Here is a 22,662-nt window from a genome sequence, read left to right on the forward strand (position 1 = left end):
TAAACCAAGTCCCAACATTTTTACTTTAAAATAGAGATTTTCCCCATACGTTGCACCTGCTCTGGGGCTGCAAGAAAAAGCTGTTAATCCCTATGGAAACATAACACGGGATAATTTGGAGTTTGTCTGCTTAGGGGTCAGGGGCCTGAGTTAGAAGCAAAGTGACGGTTTAGCGCGAATCTGTGCAGGAAGCAGTGCCGCCCCCTTATTTTGTGCTATCCGTAGCGTCAGTCATTGTTAATATCAGCACTTGCTCCAGAACCATGCTAGAGACCCAGCGTCCTATTTCCGTGCGTGCGACTTGTGGCACAGAACCTTACTTACACGCCCACCAGACAGATCTCCTGCGTGTTGCCGCCCACTTTCAGCTCATTCCACACAAAGCTGATCTGGGAGAGACTCAATGGTAGGGGGGCGCAAACGTGTAAAATCACTTCTGCGCTGTGGAGTAAAACAAGCTACTAGAAGATTCGTGTGGCTGAGAATCCAGCAACACGTGTGCAAAATAAATCTAAAAGGGTCTTTTATGCACGGGTTATCCCAAGCGTTACCAGCGTGTACCCAGCACGTCATCCCAAGCGTTACCAGCGTGTACCCAGCACGTTATCCCAAGCGTTACCAGCGTGTACCCAGCACGTTATCCCAAGTGTTGCCAGCGTGTACCCAGCACGTCATCCCAAGCGCTATCAGTGTGTACCCAGCACGTTATCCCAAGCGTTATCAGCGTGTACCCAGCACGTTATCCCAAGCGTTACCAGCGTGTACCCAGCCCGTCATCCCAAGCGTTATCAGCGTGTACCCAGCACGTTATCCCAAGCATTACCAGCGTGTACCCAGCACGTTATCCCAAGCTTTACCAGCGTGTACCCAGCACGTTATCCCAAGCGTTACCAGCGTGTACCCAGCACGTTATCCCAAGCTTTACCAGCGTGTTACCAGCGTGTACCCAGCACGTTATCCCAAGCGTTACCAGCGTGTACCCAGCATGTTATCCCAAGCGTTACCAGCGTGTACCCAGCACGTTATCCCAAGCTTTACCAGCGTGTTACCAGCGTGTACCCAGCACGTTATCCCAAGCGTTACCAGCGTGTACCCAGCACGTCATCCCAAGCGTTATCAGCGTGTACCCAGCACGTTATCCCAAGCGTTACCAGCGTGTGCCCAGCATGTTATCCCAAGCGTTACCAGCGTGTGCCCAGCACGTTATCCCAAGCTTTACCAGCGTGTGCCCAGCACGTCATCCCAAGCGTTACCAGCGTGTACCCAGCATGTCATCCCAGGCGTTACCAGTGTGTGCCCAGCACGTTATCCCAAGCTTTACCAGCGTGTACCCAGCACGTCATCCCAAGTGTTACCAGCGTGTGCCCAGCACGTCATCCTCATCCCAAGCGTTACCAGCGTGTGCCCAGCACGCAAAACCAAGCGTTATCAGCGTGTACCCAGCACGTTATCCCAAGCGTTACCAGCGTGTACCCAGCATGTTATCCCAAGCGTTACCAGCGTGTACCCAGCACGTTATCCCAAGCTTTACCAGCGTGTTACCAGCGTGTACCCAGCACGTTATCCCAAGCATTACCAGCGTGTACCCAGCCCGTCATCCCAAGCGTTATCAGCGTGTACCCAGCACGTTATCCCAAGCATTACCAGCGTGTGCCCAGCACGTTATCCCAAGGGTTACCAGAGTGTATCCAGCACGTCATCCCAAGCGTTACCAGCGTGTATCCAGCACGTCATCCCAAGCGTTACCAGCGTGTGCCCAGCAAGTCATCCTCATCCCAAGCATTACCAGCGTGTGCCCAGCACGTTAAACCAAGCGTTATCAGCGGGTACCCAGCACGTTATCCCAAGCGTTACCAGCGTGTGCCCAGCACGTTATCCCAAGCGTTACCAGCATGTGTCCAGCACGTCATCCCAAGCGTTACCAGCATGTGTCCAGCACGTCATCCCAAGCGTTACCAGCGTGTGCCCAGCACGTCATCCCAAGCGTTACCAGCGTGTATCCAGCATGCGGCTTTATGTTGGGTGTGACAGCGCAGTCCTCCGTCTATGGTGGTCCTCCACCAGCCACATCACCCACCTCTCATCATAGGGTTACAGCGAAGTAGCCAAATAGCTGTCAACGCATACACCGCGTGATTACCTAGCACAGTGCTCCCCAAACTCATTCCTCATGTGCATGTTTTCCAGGTCTCCTCACAGAAACACAAGTGAATTAGTAACAGTAATGTGCACCAACTAGGAAAGATGGAAACCATGTCTAGTGTTTCCGACCTCGTCAGCGACGGGACCTGTCATCGGCAAGTGCATACACACTTGCCGATGACAGCAGCGATGGAGCGAATGCAGCATGGCCCCCCGCTAATGATATCGCCGGACGGACCTGCATGCAGGGCTGACGGAGGATGTCGCTGACCACACGCAGGAGTGCGCATAGTCAGCAACATAGTGGGTACAACACTAGACGATGCGTGGCCGATAGGTCACTACGATCCGCCGTATCGGACAACATATGAGTGTATCGAGCAAGCGAGGGGAAAGAGGAGAAAGGTCACCGCACTGATCAGTTAATGATAAGAAATATCCTAAACGTAACTATAACCACAACAGAAACCTATTACAATAATGGTATAATACCCAATATAGGTGGTGGTGCTACCCAGAGTAATTGTTGCCACATTCTGCAACAATAAAAGCCTAATAGGCTTGTTCACGGGGAGTAGCTCGAGTTACTCCCCATGAACAAGCCTACTAGGCGAAACGCGCGTTGGACCAGACCTTTGGGTGCCCCGTGACTGCGCAGTACAGGACACCCCTACACCAGGTTTTCCTTACTCACTAGTTACTTGTAGCGCTGATACTACACCGTTTATGCATATGCTGCGTGCAAAGAAGCCATTTACTTTTGTAGGAACATGTTTAATTTTATCGGAACTCATATATTCTACTGTTATTTAGTATAAACATTATATCCTTTTTCTGAACTTACTACAGCCTGCGATTGCTGTGGTTTATCTGCTTACGCCCATTAGATGATGTGATACATTTATTTTATTGTTGCAGAATGTGGCAATATGTCATGAGTAAGGACAGTTTTGAGATGATTATTTACACTTTTGATTAACTGTATATGTTGTAGCATACTTGCAAGAATTAATAACTGCATGAGATTAAATTATACAGTGCTGCTTACTCAGATTAACCAGATGTTGGGAACATTCATAAGGATCATTAATGTTACAATGCTTTACTGATGATGGCACTCAGAATTTATGGTTATGATCCATTAATGTGACGTATTAATGTTTTCTCAAAGCACAATTCTAGTTGGCAGATACACCATACCAAGATGTATACTAATGAGACATTCCTGATCTATACCCTCCCTGTGTTTCTCATACCAGCCTAATAATACTCATTACTTTGTCCTATACCTTAGGGCATGACAAATAACAGCAGAGATTAGGGCTTATGAAGGGAATCACAGTTGCCTGTTGTTTCAAGGAATTGGTGCTTTATCAGATCTCTCACTTTTTCTCCTCTGCATCAGGCAAGAGAATGAGCAGCAGAGTCTGTAAGCTACTTTATATTCCTGACTACTACTTCCTTCTCCTGGTTACTATACCTGTATTGACTGCAGTTCATCATAGTATATGGACTACACAAGATGTGCTAGGAGTCTGTTTATTGCTTAGATTTAATCTGGTGTTTTTTATATTATACATATACACATACAACATGAAACATGTAAATGTCAATACTTTGCCTACGCAATAGAGGTATTTTGTAAGTGAGTGTCTGGATACCATTGTGTAGTTACATACATTCCATTTGAAGTATCGGCAATTCAGTATCCATCTAATTGCACATTTTTCTGACTGTATCAAATGTCATTAAGATAATGCAATAGTCTAGTGTTGTCAGTCATTTTATTACATTGTTACACTTATTAAAAGTTATGAGTGCGTCCCTATAGAGTCTTTGTGTTTGGGGGATTTTCTTCACCAAACATTCCTTTTTCTAAACATATGAGTGTACCCAGCTTTAGTGCAACCTGAGGAACGAGTTTGGGGAACACAGGACTAGTGCCACATTGCAGAAAATGGCTCTGAAGTAAACCCCTGGGTGCAGTATGGGTAATCCATGGGACCTTTGTCGGTACATACTTGGCCCAGGCACCATTTTTGCTCACACTAATAAGTCACTATTCCTCGTCATTGCACTCACACAGGAATGTCCGGTGTGTGTTCTATTTCCACATCACCCAAAGATATTGTAATGATTCCACAACTAAACGGTAGCATTGACGTGATGTTTGCAGCCTGCTTAGCACTTATTCTTGTGGTGCCCAGGAACCAGCCTGCAGTCAGAGAAGTATCGCCAATGTAGGGGTGCTGCCTATACCAGGCCAGGCAACGCCAGGTCACCCATCTCTGATCATACGCCAGTCTAGGGATATCCAGCCCCAGAAGAGAATCCTGACCCGAGGGGGGAACTCAGAGAGAGACTGAAACTACACTGCCGGCCATTCCGCTATAACCCAAGTCTTCTACTCCTTGTATAAAGCGCACCTTTCATTACCGCGCCTTACCGAAGCACGGGCCTCCAACATGACACATTTCTGGATATTACATGCACTGTAAAACGCACACACGGGGACGGGGCATGAGTCACTCGCATTTAGCAATTTCAAGCTAACTGCTGAAAACATGGCGTGCGCGTGTGTCGCCCCCGCTGTTTCCGAGGTAACAGGTGGCTGCGTCTGTCGCATCTATACGAGCAGGAGGCACCTAGTGCCAAGTAGCCGTTTCTGGGTGGCGAGTTAAGATGGCTGCAGCTCATGGAAGAGTCATGTGTAGCCAGACTTACGCGCTGGTTTGAGGCATCCGGATGTATTTCTGACGGCTCTGCTAATGATGGCGACAGCGCCAAAAAAGCCCCCAAACAAACAGAAGGCGGTGCAACTTGGACGCATGCAGACAAATATATGCGCATAGACAGATAATTTAATAAGCACATCATAGTCGGTAAGCGGCCACGGGCAGGCGCGTGCTTGGGCACGGATGCGTCTGACGCAGAAATCGGGTCAATTACACATTTTTTAAAATTTATGAAATATAAAATAAATGTCACTTTGATTTTTAAATAAAAATAGTTTTTAAATATTTTATGTTGCTTTGTGACGAAACGTTGCCTGGCTGACCGACAGCGGGCACGTCCCTCGTTACACGTATAAGGAAAGCACAGTAACATGGAGGTGCAAGCATTGCCCGACAGCGGGCACGTCACTCGTTACACGTACACTACCGTTCAAAAGTTTGGGGTCACCCAGATAATTTCGTGTTTTACATGAAAACTGACTTTTATTTATCAAATGAGTTGCAAAATGAATAGAACATATAGTCTAGACATTGTCAAGGTTAGAAATAATGACTTATTTGAAATAATAATCTCGTCCTTCAAACTTTGCTTTCGTCAGAGAATGCTCCTTTTGCAGCAATTACAGCATCGCAGACCTTTGGCATCTAGCTGATAATTTGTTGAGGTAATCTGAAGAAATGTCACCCCACGCTTCCTGAAGCTCCTCCGACAAGTTAGATTGGCTTGATGGACACTTCTTGCGTACCACACGGTCAATCTGCTCCCACAACAGCTCAATGGGGTTGAGATCTGGTGACTGCGCTGGCCATTCCATTACAGACAGAATACCAGCTGCCGGCTTCTTCCCTAAATAGTTCCTGCATAATTTGGAGGTGTGCTTTGGGTCATTGTTGTGTTGGAGGAGGAAATTGGCTCCAATCAACCGCTGTTCACAGGCTATGGCATGGTGTTGCAAAATGGAGTCATAGCCTTCCTTATTCAAAATCCCTTTTACCTTGTACAAATCTCCCACTTTACCAGCCCCAGACCATCACATTACCTCCACCATTGACAGATGGCGTCAGGAACTCTTCCAGCATCTTTTCACTTGTTCTGCGTCTCACAAATGTTCTTCTGTGTGATTAAAACACCTCAAACTTCGATTCGTCTGTCCATAACACTTTTTTCCAATCTTCCCCTGTCCAATGTCTGTTCTTTTGCCCATATTAATCTTTTCCTTGTATTGGCCAGTCTCAGATATGGCTTTTTCTTTGCCACTCTGCCTAGAAGGCCAGCATCCCGGAGTCGCCTCTTCACTGTAGATTGACACTGGCGTTTTGCGGGTACAATTTGATGAAGCTGCCAGTTGAGGACTTGTGAGGCATCTATTTCTCAAACTAGAGACTCTAATGTACTTGTCTTCTTGCACACTTGTGCACCAGGGCCTCCCACTTCTCTTTCTACTCTGGTTAGAGCCTGTTTGTGCTGTTCTTTGAAGGGAGTGGTACACACTGTTGTAGGAAATGTTCAGTTTCTTGGCAACTTCTTCCATGGAATAGCCTTCATTTCTAAGAACAAGAATAGACTGTCGAGTTTCACATGAAAGTTCTCTTTCTGGCCATTTGGAGAGTATAAATCGAACCCACAAATGTGATGCTCCAGATACTCAACTAGCTCAAAGGAAGGCCAGTTTTATAGCTTCTCTAACGAGCAAACCAGTTTTCAGCTGTGCTAACATAATTGCACAAGGGTTTTCTGATCATCCATTAGTCTTCTAACGCGCTTAGCAAACACAATGTACCATTAGAACACTGCAGTGATGGTTGCTGGAAATGGGCCTCTATACACCTACGTAGATATTTATTTAAAAACCAGAAATTTGCAGCTAGTATAGTCATTTACCACATTAACAATGTATAGAGTGTATTTCTGATTAATTTAATGTTCTCTTCATTGAAACAAACAGGGCTTTTCTTTCAAAAATAAGGACATTTCTAAGTGACCCCAAACTTTTGAACGGTAATGTATAAGAAAAACACAGTAACATGGAGGTGCAAGTATGACGCAAAAGGGTAAATTTCACTGCAAAATAACAGTTTATCAGTGAAGGTTACAATATATACAACAAATCCTGAAGTCCATGGAGACTAAATTATTCACATATCCAGCAGAACTGGGAACATACAGAGATAACAGACACCATGATACCCCCCTTTATGAAACATCTGAGATACTCTGCCGTATAGAGAAAGGGGGGGGGGGGGTGGACTTTAAACATAAAAATTGAAACAAACTCCATTCGAAATAGCTGATCACACTCTAACATGTTCGAGACGGCTGTAACTGAATGCGATTAAAATTAAATCGCCCCCGAAGAGACACCATCCTCGCAATTTGGTTTTCCATTGTTTAATACTGGCTTCCTTTGTAATTCTAAAAAGTTATTACTGAAGCATTAGAGCGAGACTCCCTGGGGTGTGGGGGGGGGGGGGGGTACTGGTTTGCAGGAAAGCCCCAAGTCTAGTGAGACAGAGATGGTATTGTTAGAGCAGGCGCAGGGGCCTGTGCAGCAGCCAGGGGGCAGCACCAGTCATAGGCAGCACAGGAATCTGTCCAGATAGTCAGACAGTGTCCTGATACACAGGAGCACCAAGTGATATACAGCATCACCGAGGTATTAGGAGGGCGAATGACGTCAGGAGAATACCAGGTACAGGTAGACGGAGATGAATACGAGGTTCATAGTGACGCTTAGCACCATGCAGCCACTGCCGAGCGACATCCGACCACAACCTGCAGGGGAAAGCAGAGGACAGTCAGCACTAATGGGAACCACCACAATATAGACTAACCAGGACCACAGCAATACGTATACATAACCACAGCAATACGTATACATAAAGGTCACGGCTGGTCAGGCTCTCTGCAAGCTCTGGTTATAGCATCCTAAATGTGCATAGGATTGAAATAGGAAAAATGGCTGCTTCCAGTTTAAGGCAGAATTGTAGAATGATTTGCTAATTGCAGAAGCTTTTACGCCAGTCTGTGGTCGTCACCAAATAACAATAAGGTTAGACAACCAAACAACAGAATTCCTCTCATTTAATGCCTATTTGGATCTTAATTTAGAGTCTACACAAAGACAGACCCAGAAAAGACTGAACTTGAAACTTCCATCATTAACAATCATCCCAAGTACATAATGCTGAAATTATGCAAAACCATCTAACAAACATTGACGCCACGATCCGGCTCGTACTGCGACGCTTACTGCCGTCAGACTGGACCTTTCCTCCATAGAGCCGTGGGCGTAGTGTAATACAGGCCGAGGCTCCCATATCCAAATATTCTGAAATCCGGAATTTTTTAGCATGACTAGTGAAACCTTAGCTTGTTGATGGTACATTGTACACAAATTTTGTTAAAGGCACAAAATTATTGAAAATATTGTATAAAATTATCTGCAGGCTGTGTGTATAAGGCAGGGCTCGACAAAACCCACACGCTGATTACATTCTCTCACACACACAGATCGCCTCACACACACAGATCACCTCACACGCTGATTACATTATCTCACCCACACACAGATCACCTCACACACTGATTACATTATCTCACACACACAGATCACCTCACACTGATTACATTATCTCACACACACAGATCACCTCACACACTGATTACATTATCTTACTCACACAGATCACCTCACACTGATTACATTATCTCACACACACCTCAAATGCTGATTACATTATCTCATACGCTGATTACATTATCTCACTCCCACAGATCACCTCACACACTGATTACATTATCTCTCACAGATCACCTCACCACACTGATTACATTATCTCACACACACAGGTCACCTCACACACTGATTACATTATCTCTCACAGATCACCTCACCACACTGATTACATTATCTCACTCTCACAGATCACCTCACACACTGATTACATTATCTCACTCACACAGATCACCTCACACTGATTACATTATCTCACACACACAGATCACCTCACACACTGATTACATTATCTCTCACAGATCACCTCACCACACTGATTACATTATCTCACCCACACACAGGTCACCTCACACACTGATTACATTATCTCACTCACACAGATCACCTCACACTGATTACATTATCTCACACACACAGATCACCTCACACACTGATTACATTATCTCACACACACAGATCACCTCACACACTGATTACATTATCTCACTCACACAGATCACCTCACACTGATTACATTATCTCACACACACAGATCACCTCACACACTGATTACATTATCTCACCCACACACAGATCACCTCACACACTGATTACATTATCTTACTCACACAGATCACCTCACACTGATTACATTATCTCACACACACCTCAAATGCTGATTACATTATCTCATACGCTGATTACATTATCTCACTCCCACAGATCACCTCACACACTGATTACATTATCTCACTCCCACTGATCACCTCACACACTGATTACATTATCTCACACACACAGATCACCTCACACACTGATTACATTATCTCACTCACACAGATCACCTCACACTGATTACATTATCTCACACACACCTCAAATGCTGATTACATTATCTCATACGCTGATTACATTATCTCACTCCCACTGATCACCTCACACACTGATTACATTATCTTACTCACACAGATCACCTCACACACTGATTACATTATCTCACTCTCACAGATCACCTCACACACTGATTACATTATCTCACTCTCACAGATCACCTCACACACTGATTACATTATCTTACTCCCACAGATCACCTCACACACTGATTACATTATCTCACTCTCACAGATCACCTCACACACTGATTACATTATCTCACTCCCACTGATCACCTCACACACTGATTACATTATCTCACCCACACAGATCACCTCACACACTGATTACATTATCTCACTCTCACAGATCACCTCACACACTGATTACATTATCTCACACACACAGATCACCTCACACACTGATTACATTATCTCACACACACAGATCACCTCACACACTGATTACATTATCTCACACACACAGATCACCTCACCCACACAGATCACCTCACACTGATCACCTGATTACATTATCTCACACGCTGATTACATTATCTCACCACACACAGGTCACCTCACCACACTGATTACATTATCTCACACACACCTCAAATGCTGATTACATTATCTCATACGCTGATTACATTATCTCACTCCCACTGATCACCTCACACACTGATTACATTATCTCACTCCCACAGATCACCTCACACACTGATTACATTATCTTACTCACACAGATCACCTCACACACTGATTACATTATCTCACTCTCACAGATCACCTCACACACTGATTACATTATCTCACTCTCACAGATCACCTCACACACTGATTACATTATCTCACCCACACAGATCACCTCACACACTGATTACATTATCTCTCACAGATCACCTCACACACTGATTACATTATCTCACACACACACAGGTCACCTCACACACTGATTACATTATCTCACACACACCTCAAATGCTGATTACATTATCTCATACGCTGATTACATTATCTCACTCCCACTGATCACCTCACACACTGATTACATTATCTCACTCCCACAGATCACCTCACACACTGATTACATTATCTCTCACAGATCACCTCACACACTAATTACATTATCTCACTCACAGAGATCACCTCACACTGATTACATTATCTCACTCACACAGATCACCTCACACACTGATTACATTATCTCACTCACACAGATCACCTCACACACTGATTACATTATCTTACTCACACAGATCACCTCACACACTGATTACATTATCTCACCCACACAGATCACATCACACTGATTACATTATCTCACACACACAGATCACCTCACACACTGATTACATTATCTCACTCACACACTGATTACATCTCACCCACACAGATCACCTCACACTGATCACCTGATTACATTATCTCACACGCTGATTACATTATCTCACCACACACAGGTCACCTCACACACTGATTACATTATCTCACTCACACAGATCACCTCACACACTGATTACATTATCTCTCACAGATCACCTCACACACTAATTACATTATCTCACTCACAGAGATCACCTCACACTGATTACATTATCTCACTCACACAGATCACCTCACACACTGATTACATTATCTTACTCACACAGATCACCTCACACACTGATTACATTATCTCACCCACACAGATCACCTCACCCACACAGATCACCTCACACACTGATTACATTATCTCACTCACACAGATCACCTCACACACTGATTACATTATCTTACTCACACAGATCACCTCACACACTGATTACATTATCTCACCCACACAGATCACCTCACACTGATTACATTATCTCACACACACACTGATTACATTATCTCACTCACACACTGATTACATTATCTCACTCACACAGATCACCTCACACGCTGATTACATTATCTCACACACACCTCAAATGCTGATTACATTATCTCATACGCTGATTACATTATCTCACTCCCACAGATCACCTCACACACTGATTACATTATCTTACTCCCACAGATCACCTCACACACTGATTACATTATCTCACTCTCACAGATCACCTCACACACTGATTACATTATCTCACCCACACAGATCACCTCACACACTGATTACATTATCTCACTCTCACAGATCACCTCACACACTGATTACATTATCTCCCTCACACAGATCACCTCACACAGATTACATTATCTCCCTCACACAGATCACCTCACACACTGATTACATCTCACTCACACAGATCACCTCACTCACTAATTACATTATCTCACTCACAGAGATCACCTCACACACTGATTACATTCTCTCACACAGATCACCTCACACTGATTACATTATCTCACACACTGATTACATTATCTCACTCACACACTGATTACATTATCTCACTCACACAGATCACCTCACACGCTGATTACATTATCTCACTCACACAGATCACCTCACACACTGATTACATTATCTCACTCACACAGATCACCTCACACACTGACTACATCTCACTCACACAGATCACCTCACTCACTAATTACATTATCTCACTCACAGAGATCACCTCACACACTGATTACATTCTCTCACACAGATCACCTCACACTGATTACATTATCTCACACACTGATTACATTATCTCACTCACACACTGATTACATTATCTCACTCACACAGATCACCTCACACGCTGATTACATTATCTCACTCACACAGATCACCTCACACACTGATTACATTATCTCACTCCCACAGATCACCTCACACACTGATTACATTATCTCACTCCCACTGATCACCTCACACACTGATTACATTATCTCACTCACACAGATCACCTCACACACTGATTACATTATCTCACACACACAGATCACCTCACACACTGATTACATTATCTCACACACACAGATCACCTCACACACTGATTACATTATCTCACTCACACAGATCACCTCACACACTGATTACATTATCTTACTCACACAGATCACCTCACACACTGATTACATTATCTCACTCTCACAGATCACCTCACACACTGATTACATTATCTCACTCTCACAGATCACCTCACACACTGATTACATTATCTCTCACAGATCACCTCACACACTGATTACATTATCTCACACACACACAGATCACCTCACACACTGATTACATTATCTCCCTCACACAGATCACCTCACACTGATTACATTATCTCACTCACACAGATCACCTCACCCACACAGATCACCTCACACACTGATTACATTATCTCACTCACACAGAGATCACCTCACACACTGATTACATTATCTCACCCACACAGATCACATCACACTGATTACATTATCTCACCCACACAGATCACCTCACACTGATTACATTATCTCACTCACACAGATCACCTCACACACTGATTACATTATCTTACTCACACAGATCACCTCACACACTGATTACATTATCTCACCCACACAGATCACCTCACACTGATTACATTATCTCACCCACACAGATCACCTCACACTGATTACATTATCTCACCCACACAGATCACCTCACACACTGATTACATTATCTCACACACACAGATCACCTCACACACTGATTACATTATCTCACTCACACAGATCACCTCACACACTGATTACATTATCTTACTCACACAGATCACCTCACACACTGATTACATCTCACTCATACAGATCACCTCACACTGATTACATTATCTCACTCACACAGATCACCTCACACACTGATTACATTATCTTACTCACACAGATCACCTCACACACTGATTACATCTCACTCACACAGATCACCTCACACTGATCACCTGATTACATTATCTCACACGCTGATTACATTATCTCACCACACACAGGTCACCTCACACACTGATTACATTATCTCACTCACACAGATCACCTCACACACTGATTACATTATCTCTCACAGATCACCTCACACACTAATTACATTATCTCACTCACAGAGATCACCTCACACTGATTACATTATCTCACTCACACAGATCACCTCACACACTGATTACATTCTCTCACACAGATCACCTCACACTGATTACATTATCTCACACACACACTGATTACATTCTCTCACACAGATCACCTCACACTGATTACATTATCTCACTCACACAGAGATCACCTCACACACTGATTACATTATCTCACCCACACAGATCACCTCACGCTGATTACATTATCTCACTCACACAGATCACCTCACACGCTGATTACATTATCTCACACACACCTCAAATGCTGATTACATTATCTCATACGCTGATTACATTATCTCACTCCCACAGATCACCTCACACACTGATTACATTATCTTACTCACACAGATCACCTCACACACTGATTACATTATCTCACTCTCACAGATCACCTCACACACTGATTACATTATCTCTCACAGATCACCTCACACACTGATTACATTATCTCCCTCACACAGATCACCTCACACAGATTACATTATCTCCCTCACACAGATCACCTCACACTGATTACATTATCTCACTCACACGCTGATTACATTATCTCACTCACAGAGATCACCTCACACACTGATTACATTCTCTCACACAGATCACCTCACACTGATTACATTATCTCACACACTGATTACATTATCTCACTCACACACTGATTACATTATCTCACTCACACAGATCACCTCACACGCTGATTACATTATCTCACAGACACAGATCACCTCACACACTGAGATAATCTGTGTCTGTGAGATAATGTAATCAGTGTGTGAGGTGATCTGTGTCTGTGAGATAATGTAATCACACTGATTACATTATCTCTCACACAGATCACCTCACACTGATTACATTATCTCACTCACACAGATCACCTCACACACTGATTACATTATCTCACTCACACAGATCACCTCTCACGCTGATTACATTATCTCACTCACACAGATCACCTCACACTGATTACATTATCTCACTCACACAGAGATCACCTCACACACTGATTACATTATCTCACACACTGATTACATTATCTCACTCACACAGATCACCTCTCACGCTGATTACATTATCTCACTCACACAGATCACCTCTCACGCTGATTACATTATCTCACTCACTGATTACATTATCTCACTCACACAGAGATCACCTCACACACTGATTACATTATCTCACACACTGATTACATTATCTCACTCACACAGAGATCACCTCACACACTGATTACATTATCTCACTCACACAGATCACCTCACACACTGATTACATTATCTCACCACACACAGGTCACCTCACACACTGATTACATTATCTCACTCACACAGATCACCTCACACACTGATTACATTATCTCACTCACACAGATCACCTCACACTGATTACATTATCTCACTCACACAGATCACCTCACACACTGATTACATTATCTCACTCACACAGATCACCTCACACTGATTACATTATCTCACACACTGATTACATTATCTCACTCACACACAGATCACCTCACACACTGATTACATTATCACACACACAGATCACCTTACCTCACACCTATATTTACTACAAAGCCAGTGGTTCCTAAAGTGCGGCGGGGCACTTACAAGGGTGCCACATGTTGGTGATCTAATAATGGTAAATGTGATAGGAAGACCCAGTGCTGGTGGCTGGCAATCATAAAATATGTGAATAGCGTGCAACCACCACATAACTGAGCCTTAGGATGACAGGTCAGCACAATTTACATTTAATAATTGTCTGGAATTTCTCTATATGAAACTTTTGGCCTAGGGGTGCCACGAAAAACAAATGCAGATACCACGGATATAAGCAAAGATTTATTTCAAAGCTACGATAGTGGCAGCCAGTCCGAAAAGTCCTAATTTAACAAGAATTTTGTTCTGACTGAGCATTATAAAGTGAGATACTTTACCATCCATTAGTACCAGTCTGGCATACTGGGATGTTACTGTTCCAGTGGGAAAGAATATAATGAGTACATCTATGCATTAAAGGGGAACCTCCACTGAAAAAGTAATTACATGTATCATCTATAATAATCACTATTCTGCAGACCAGCAGCTGTGGATTTAGGGTGCTGGTGGCACAGTGGTCGTAGCGTTTCCGGGATACGGCCTCCCCTTGAACCTTTAATTTGTGCTTTTCATTTGTTATATATTTTCCAGGCTCTGCTAATAGTGGGAGAGGAAATGGGGAGATGCAGCTCACCTTTCCAACTAGACGGCGAGTCCAGGAAGGCGGTGGTGGTGTCCACCTGGCAGGCCGAGGAATGGGACGAGTTCTTCTCATTTCTGTGTGTAGTGTTACTGGACACGCTCCCAGCCTCCGCCAGCAGCTTCGTGTGTTCTGCAGCAGAAAATAACAAGGTGCATGTAAGTCACTGCCAGCTAACACAGTAACCCCTGCGCTGCTAAGGCATTCCCCTCACCCGTCATTACCAGCTATTATGTAACACAGTAACCCCTGCACTGCTAAGGCATTCCCCTCACCCGTCATTACCAGCTATTATGTAACACAGTAACCCCTGCACTGCTAAGGCATTCCCCTCACCCGTCATTACCAGCTATTATGTAACACAGTAACCCCTGCTGCGCTGCTAAGGCATTCCCCTCACCCGTCATTACCAGCTATTATGTAACACAGTAACCCCTGCACTGCTAAGGCATTCCCCTCACCCGTCATTACCAGCTATTATGTAACACAGTAACCCCTGCTGCGCTGCTAAGGCATTCCCCTCACCCGTCATTACCAGCTATTATGTAACACAGTAACCCCTGCGCCGCTAAGACATTCTCCTCACCCATCATTACCAGCTATTATGTAACACAGTAACCCCTGCGCTGCTAAGGCATTCCCCTCACCCGTCATTACCAGCCATTATGTAACACAGTAACCCCTGCGCCGCTAGGGCATTCCCCTCACCCGTCATTACCAGCCATTATGTAACACAGTAACCCCTGCGCCGCTAAGGCATTCCCCTCACCCGTCATTACCAGCTATTATGTAACACAGTAACCCCTGCGCCGCTAAGACATTCTCCTCACCCATCATTACCAGCTATTATGTAACACAGTAACCCCTGCGCTGCTAAGGCATTCCCCTCACCCGTCATTACCAGCTATTATGTAACACAGTAACCCCTGCGCTGCTAAGGCATTCTCCTCACCCGTCATTACCAGCTATTATGTAACACAGTAACCCCTGCGCTGCTAAGGCATTCCCCTCACCCGTCATTACCAGCTATTATGTAACACAGTAACCCCTGCGCTGCTAAGGCATTCCCCTCACCCGTCATTACCAGCTATTATGTAACACAGTAACCCCTGCGCTGCTAAGGCATTCCCCTCACCCGTCATTACCAGCTATTATGTAACACAGTAACCCCTGCGCTGCTAAGGCATTCCCCTCACCCGTCATTACCAGCTATTATGTAACACAGTAACCCCTGCGCTGCTAAGGCATTCCCCTCACCCATGGACTCTTCCCATTCAGACTGCAGCATCAGGTTTGGTTATAAACATGTCCCACACACAATCTACCTGTTTTTTTCACAACACTTTGTATTTTTGGGCAATAACGTTTTTATTACTGGAAAGTGACGCAATAATGGAAACTAATTTTTCATGCATTTACTAAAACAACGGTTAAAAAGAAAGAACTACCATAGGATTCTGTACAGCTGCTGTTCTCCCATAAAGCAAATTTCTACACCTGGAACCGCCAATCGGGCAGATCACTTACACACTGCGCACTTATCAGCCAGTTTCTGTAGGCTGACCCTGCTGGCACCTCCATAGGTTGCGGGTAGAATCGGCCTTCCGCAAGGTGATGCGTGTAGCCATTCCGGTGGCTTTTGCGCTGAATTGAATTGGTCCCTATAAGCGAGTTCTCTTTCTTTATCAATCGCAGAAGCACAAAAACTAAACGGTTCCAGAAGATGACAAACTGCAGGAAACCTGCGACATTTCTGACTCCGGCCTGGAACTCACCATCGCTTCCAGGAGGTGGCGCAAGAGAGGAACATTTTTCACGTTTTTCATTTATTATCTAACACCAAGGTGAAGCCGCAGGATTCCCGGTCTCCCGACAAGAATGGCGCCTCATTTGTATCCGCTGGCTTACTGTAACGGGGCCGCCAGACGTACAGCTATGCACCTAATGTGTGTGCGGCACTGATCATTTACAGCTCCCCCTCACCTTCTAGGTCAACCAATTAGCAAGCAATAATTAGGGGCCTGCCTGCGTCAGATTTACCAAGCTCGCATTGTGGAAGCTTTAGATGGCTTTAGCCCGCTGTAGCCTATGGGCTTGAATTTTTCGGGTAGGGATCATTAGGCTGGCCAAAGTAGAAAGTAAAGTGAACGAGGACGTTTCTACTGATCGCCGGGACCCTATCAGAGTCCCTGTCCCAGCGACTTAGTATTAATACATTTGGGCAGATAAAGATTCGCTATTGCCGTGAATTGCGGCGATAAGGAATCCTTATTAATGGTGGCTGGCCGCATAGATGAATAAATAGGCCCCTTAGTGGATTATATATCAATCATTTTGTTTACTAGAATTAAGTGAAAAAGTATGTTTGTTTCCCACCATTTTCATATTAATTTACTATTCTATAAATGTATCACTGGTTCCCTACAAGAAATCCCACCAAGCACAGCGAGTGGTGACTGCTGGAATTAATTTACCCCCATCAGCTGCGTCTCTGACCCCCGGGAGCCCTGGAGAGCATACAGAGGGTGAATCCCACACCCCTCTAGCAGTCACAGGGGCCTATGTATCAAAGCTTGATGTAAGATAAAATTGTGAAATATATAATCACCAACCAATCAGCTTCTAAGTTACATGTTACAGGCTGTGATTAAGAAATGATAGTTTGGAGCTGATTGGTTGGATCTCACATCAAGCTTTGATACATATGCCCCAAAGTACCCAAGTAATGACTCTAATCATCCTGCCAATTACTTCTTCAGGGAAAACACACAATAAGCTTAAAATGATCATTTTGTACAGAGAAACAAAGACTTTGCTTTATAGAACACCTGCATGCCACAGTCCCAATTAAGCAATGTAAGCAAATTATCTGAAAAAAGTAATTGCTTAATTAGTAAAGGACCGGCCTTCGGACAAAGGAAACTGAAAGAAACTCACTGCGAGTCCTTGTCAGGAACGGCGTGAACTCCTGCGGACACAGGCTGCTGTCGGGCTGGTACACTTCATCCAAGCTCTGGGGGGTCTGTGTCCTATCCAGCTGGGTAGGCGAGAGGCGCAGCTTTTGCCCCTGCAGGTTAAGGCGGGCGGGGCTTATCAATGGACGCCGCTGGAGCAAGGAACCACAGCTGGATGCGGCAGAGTCAGCCACCGATGGGGTGGGTGATGGGAGAGGGGAGGCAGCCTGGCTTCCAGACAGCAGGGAAAAATAATCTGAAAACATAGGGAGGAGGGGGGAGAGAGAAGGGAACTTCAAATGTTGTGTCCAATGTTTAAAATGGCAGAATACAGGGCGATCATGATGTACATACTGCGTAGAACACAAAAGGCTGGAGCGATAGTAGCGGGATGGTTATATGCACCGAGGTCACCTCTCCCCTAACCCAGCTTTATATCTCTTGTCTCACCTGATCCCGGTGACTCTTTGTAGGCCGAGGCTCGGGAAGCCGGGCGGCTCCCACTGAACAGGTACCCAGAATCTAGAAGACACAAAATGGTTTACTGATGTACAAATGCGGCTTCAGGATAGAGACACAGATCAACCTTCAACGACATCCGGTTACACGTCCAGACTATCTGATCTTAAGGCTTATCTGTTATTACCTGCATGTCTGGATATATGGGAGCTTTATACACAATCATCATATATTTATATTGTGAAGAATTACCTGCACAGCAGCATTTGCTTACAAATTGCTGGTTAGCGGATGCCAATTAAATCCATGCGTTAGAGGAACATTTACTAACATTGTACATAAGTGCACGTTTCTGCTAAAGCTACACAGCAACCCGCAGTGACAGTCAGCGAATAGAAGGAATGTGCCAATGTTAGGAAGTAAATAATCCTATTGGCGATTGTAGGACCCTCACTACCCTGTCATATAGGAAAGACGTCCTGCAATAGATACGGGTAACAGTACTTATTACAGCAGACAGAAGGTCCCAGTGCATGACCTTATACATCACGCGTTTCACACAAATATCCAACTGAATACCAGTGTCCCACGGAGCCACAAGGCGGCCGAGTTCCTCTAGTGATCAGGGATAAGAGGCCTCTAATGACTCCAGGAAAGTCTCCTGCAATCACGCTGTTCCCATAATGTTCTGCAGCCAGCGGTTACTAAGCCAGACCCCAACTTACTCTACATAACAGAAGCGGAAATGATCACACAGACATAGATCATACATTTCCAGTGTCTGTACCCACTGCCGCAAGTAAACTTTCATTTATCATCTGAACGAAGCATATCAGGCTGTAATCTAACCCAGAGCTCATCCTTTTGCTTCCCAATAGTACCACTTCCAGCTGCTGTGGAACAACAACTCCCAGCTTGGCCAACCATTAACAGGACACACATGGGGATAAGCTAACAAGTTACAAACACTCCAGTATCAGAGTGCAAATGTTCAACCAAAATACTGCAGACGAGACAGCTTCCGGCCCAACGTACCAGACTACAGGGACAGGGGCCGAGTCCTACACAATCACTCTGAGACTCAGGGCTCCCATACTATAACAGTCACCAGTGACATTCCCAGCGCCATAGAGATACCGAAGACTGACACAAAACACAACTTTCTTCTGACGGTTTTCACTTTCTTGCACCACTGAGTGCACTTCATTATATAATGAGCAAATGAAGACTCTGCAGTGCGGATAGCCCTGTATACAGTGTACAGCACATATACCAAAGCCTTACCTGCCCGTGCCAGCGATGGGATGGTGCCAAGTGACAGGGCTCGGTTCAGGCGCCCAGGCAGTGAGGAGGGGGAAAGTTTACGATGAGAGCGACAGGCCTGCTGGTTCAGCAGCTGGAGCAGTCCTGGTGGTGTGGAGAGTAGCGGCGTGGGCAGGTCTGGGAGAACCACACTGCTGTTCATGCTACCAAACGGAGAAGCCATCTCACCGTATAGACACCTGTGGAAGGAAGGAGGCAGGTGAACAACAGTCACAGGCAAGCTGAATACTGCAATATCCCCGCCTAGAGAGAGGGTGAATAGGGCGAGGACGGATCATATGGAGGCTCTGCACCATGACAGTCACCTAGTACAGTCCACATTACACAGGCATCAGCAAACCCCTCTGAGCGCACCATTGCAGTCAGACACCCCCCCATTATTACACCTAGTACAGCCCACATTACACAGGCATCAGCAAACCCCTCTGAGTGCACCATTGCAGTCAGACACCCCCCCCATTATTACACCTAGTACAGCCCACATTACACAGGCATCAGCAAACCCCTCTGAGTGTACCATTGCAGTCAGACACCCCCCCATTATTACACCTAGTACAGCCCACATTACACAGGCATTAGCAAACCCCTCTGAGTGCACCATTGCAGTTAGATGAACATTTCTCAAAGCAATAACAATAGTGATAATTAGGTCTGCAGCTCTAACCAATATTCAACTGGTGATAAAGGCAGCGTATCCGTTTTCTGTCGGGCATTCATACACGCCGTTTACAACACGGGTGACCTGACACACAGTATAGACAGCCTTAGATCTCCCATTCCAGAGTCAACGTCATCAAAAAACGAAAACACGAGCAACAAACGCCGCCAATCATGTGACAAGGAGCCGGTGACACGGTGCGGCCGAGTCTGAGGGGGGAGTAAGGCATAAACAGCCAGTAACTTTGCACCTGGGTAATGCTGGGTACACGCCAGACGACTTCTCGGACAATATGGCAAATTGGAGTGACACATCGTCCGGATCGTCTAGTATATATGCACTATGAGCACTGCCGCGTGGCATCATCGGGGTCGTTCCATCGACAGCGTACGTACAGCAGATGGAGCGACCCAGCTGCAGACGCCGGGAGGGTGAACGATATATCGGGCGGTAAGACACCGGATAGTGCTGTGTGTACGGACCACCTGACCTATCGTGCCGTCGTACCATCGGATGGGTCGGGTAATGTATACCACGCTGCACTGCAGGTGGGGGAGGTGTAAGATGGAGGAGCGCGTCCTAGCTGATATCTACATTGCAGAATGAAGCTGTCCAGCACATGTGGGCTACAGCAGCCAGTATTTACCCTGCATGCACATAATACATGTATTGGTTTGTCCATTGCTCTCAACTCAGAATCAACCCAGGGGCTTCGCTCATAGGGCCTGACTCAGCGGGTCGATAGTAGCTCAATGCGCACGACAAAGCCGGCTCCGTCGTGCGCATGCGCGAGACCCGGATAGCGATGGGCAAACAGTCGCTCCGGGTCTCGTACCAAAGGGGGGCGTGCTGTAGATGTTGAATGACAGCACGCCCCCTTTGCTGGGCGGGCCGGGGGAGTGGCTGCCCAAACGGAGGCATTCCCATTTGAACGCCTCCGTTTGGGGGCGGCCCCACTGACATTACTCGTGATCATTTCGGCTCTGTGAGAGCAGAAATTTCTCTGGGGCTTGCGGCAACGAGACCCTGCCGCAAGGGTCTCGTCGCAAGCCCGATGGTCTTGACCATCGCGACCATCTTCCTGGCCGCTCGCTATAGCTGTGGGTGGTCACCCACTCTAAAACCCCCCCCCCCCCAAAAAAAAAAACCAAGGCCGGCCCTGATTCACAGCGAGCACTCTGTCAGAGCGTCCGGCTCTGAATCAGAGCCAGAATCCGCTAGAAGCAGAAGACTTTCAGCTTCACCGATGTGTGAATTACTAACAGATAGAGACGCATTATATAATGTGACCTCTTTCTAACAATAGCTTGGTCAGAGTTTACCAGCTGAAGGCACACATCCGCTAGACGACAGGCAAAAGACTGCACGATTACGACATTGTAATAGTGCAGTCGTTTGTCAGTCTGTGATGAGCCTATAATGAGCGAGCAGTCGTTCAGTGCGGGGTCATCAATCATCTGCAAACATGCTGAACCTGACGTTATGGTCAGGTTGTACAACATATTTGTACGATGATAGATGTCTAAACGAC

At 45.4% G+C, this 22,662-nt stretch overlaps 1 protein-coding gene across 1 annotated transcript in view; it reads right to left on the reverse strand.

The window, feature by feature from the left end:
• Positions 1-6,934: 6,934 nt before the first annotated feature.
• TMEM201 (transmembrane protein 201) overlaps positions 6,935-22,662 on the reverse strand; it is a 48,111-nt gene continuing 32,383 nt past the window's right edge. The window contains exons 7-11 of the mRNA XM_088457148.1: positions 20,435-20,652; positions 19,142-19,213; positions 18,675-18,947; positions 15,732-15,869; positions 6,935-7,650 (exon numbers count right to left, since the gene is read on the reverse strand). Coding sequence (XP_088313274.1) covers positions 7,553-7,650; positions 15,732-15,869; positions 18,675-18,947; positions 19,142-19,213; positions 20,435-20,652 — 799 coding nt within the window. The 3' untranslated portion in view covers positions 6,935-7,552. The remainder of the gene's footprint in view (positions 7,651-15,731; positions 15,870-18,674; positions 18,948-19,141; positions 19,214-20,434; positions 20,653-22,662) is intronic.

This window comes from Taudactylus pleione, unplaced genomic scaffold (genome assembly GCF_031769625.1).
Source record: "Taudactylus pleione unplaced genomic scaffold, aTauple2 ptg000740l, whole genome shotgun sequence".
Lineage (NCBI taxonomy): Eukaryota > Metazoa > Chordata > Amphibia > Anura > Myobatrachidae > Taudactylus > Taudactylus pleione.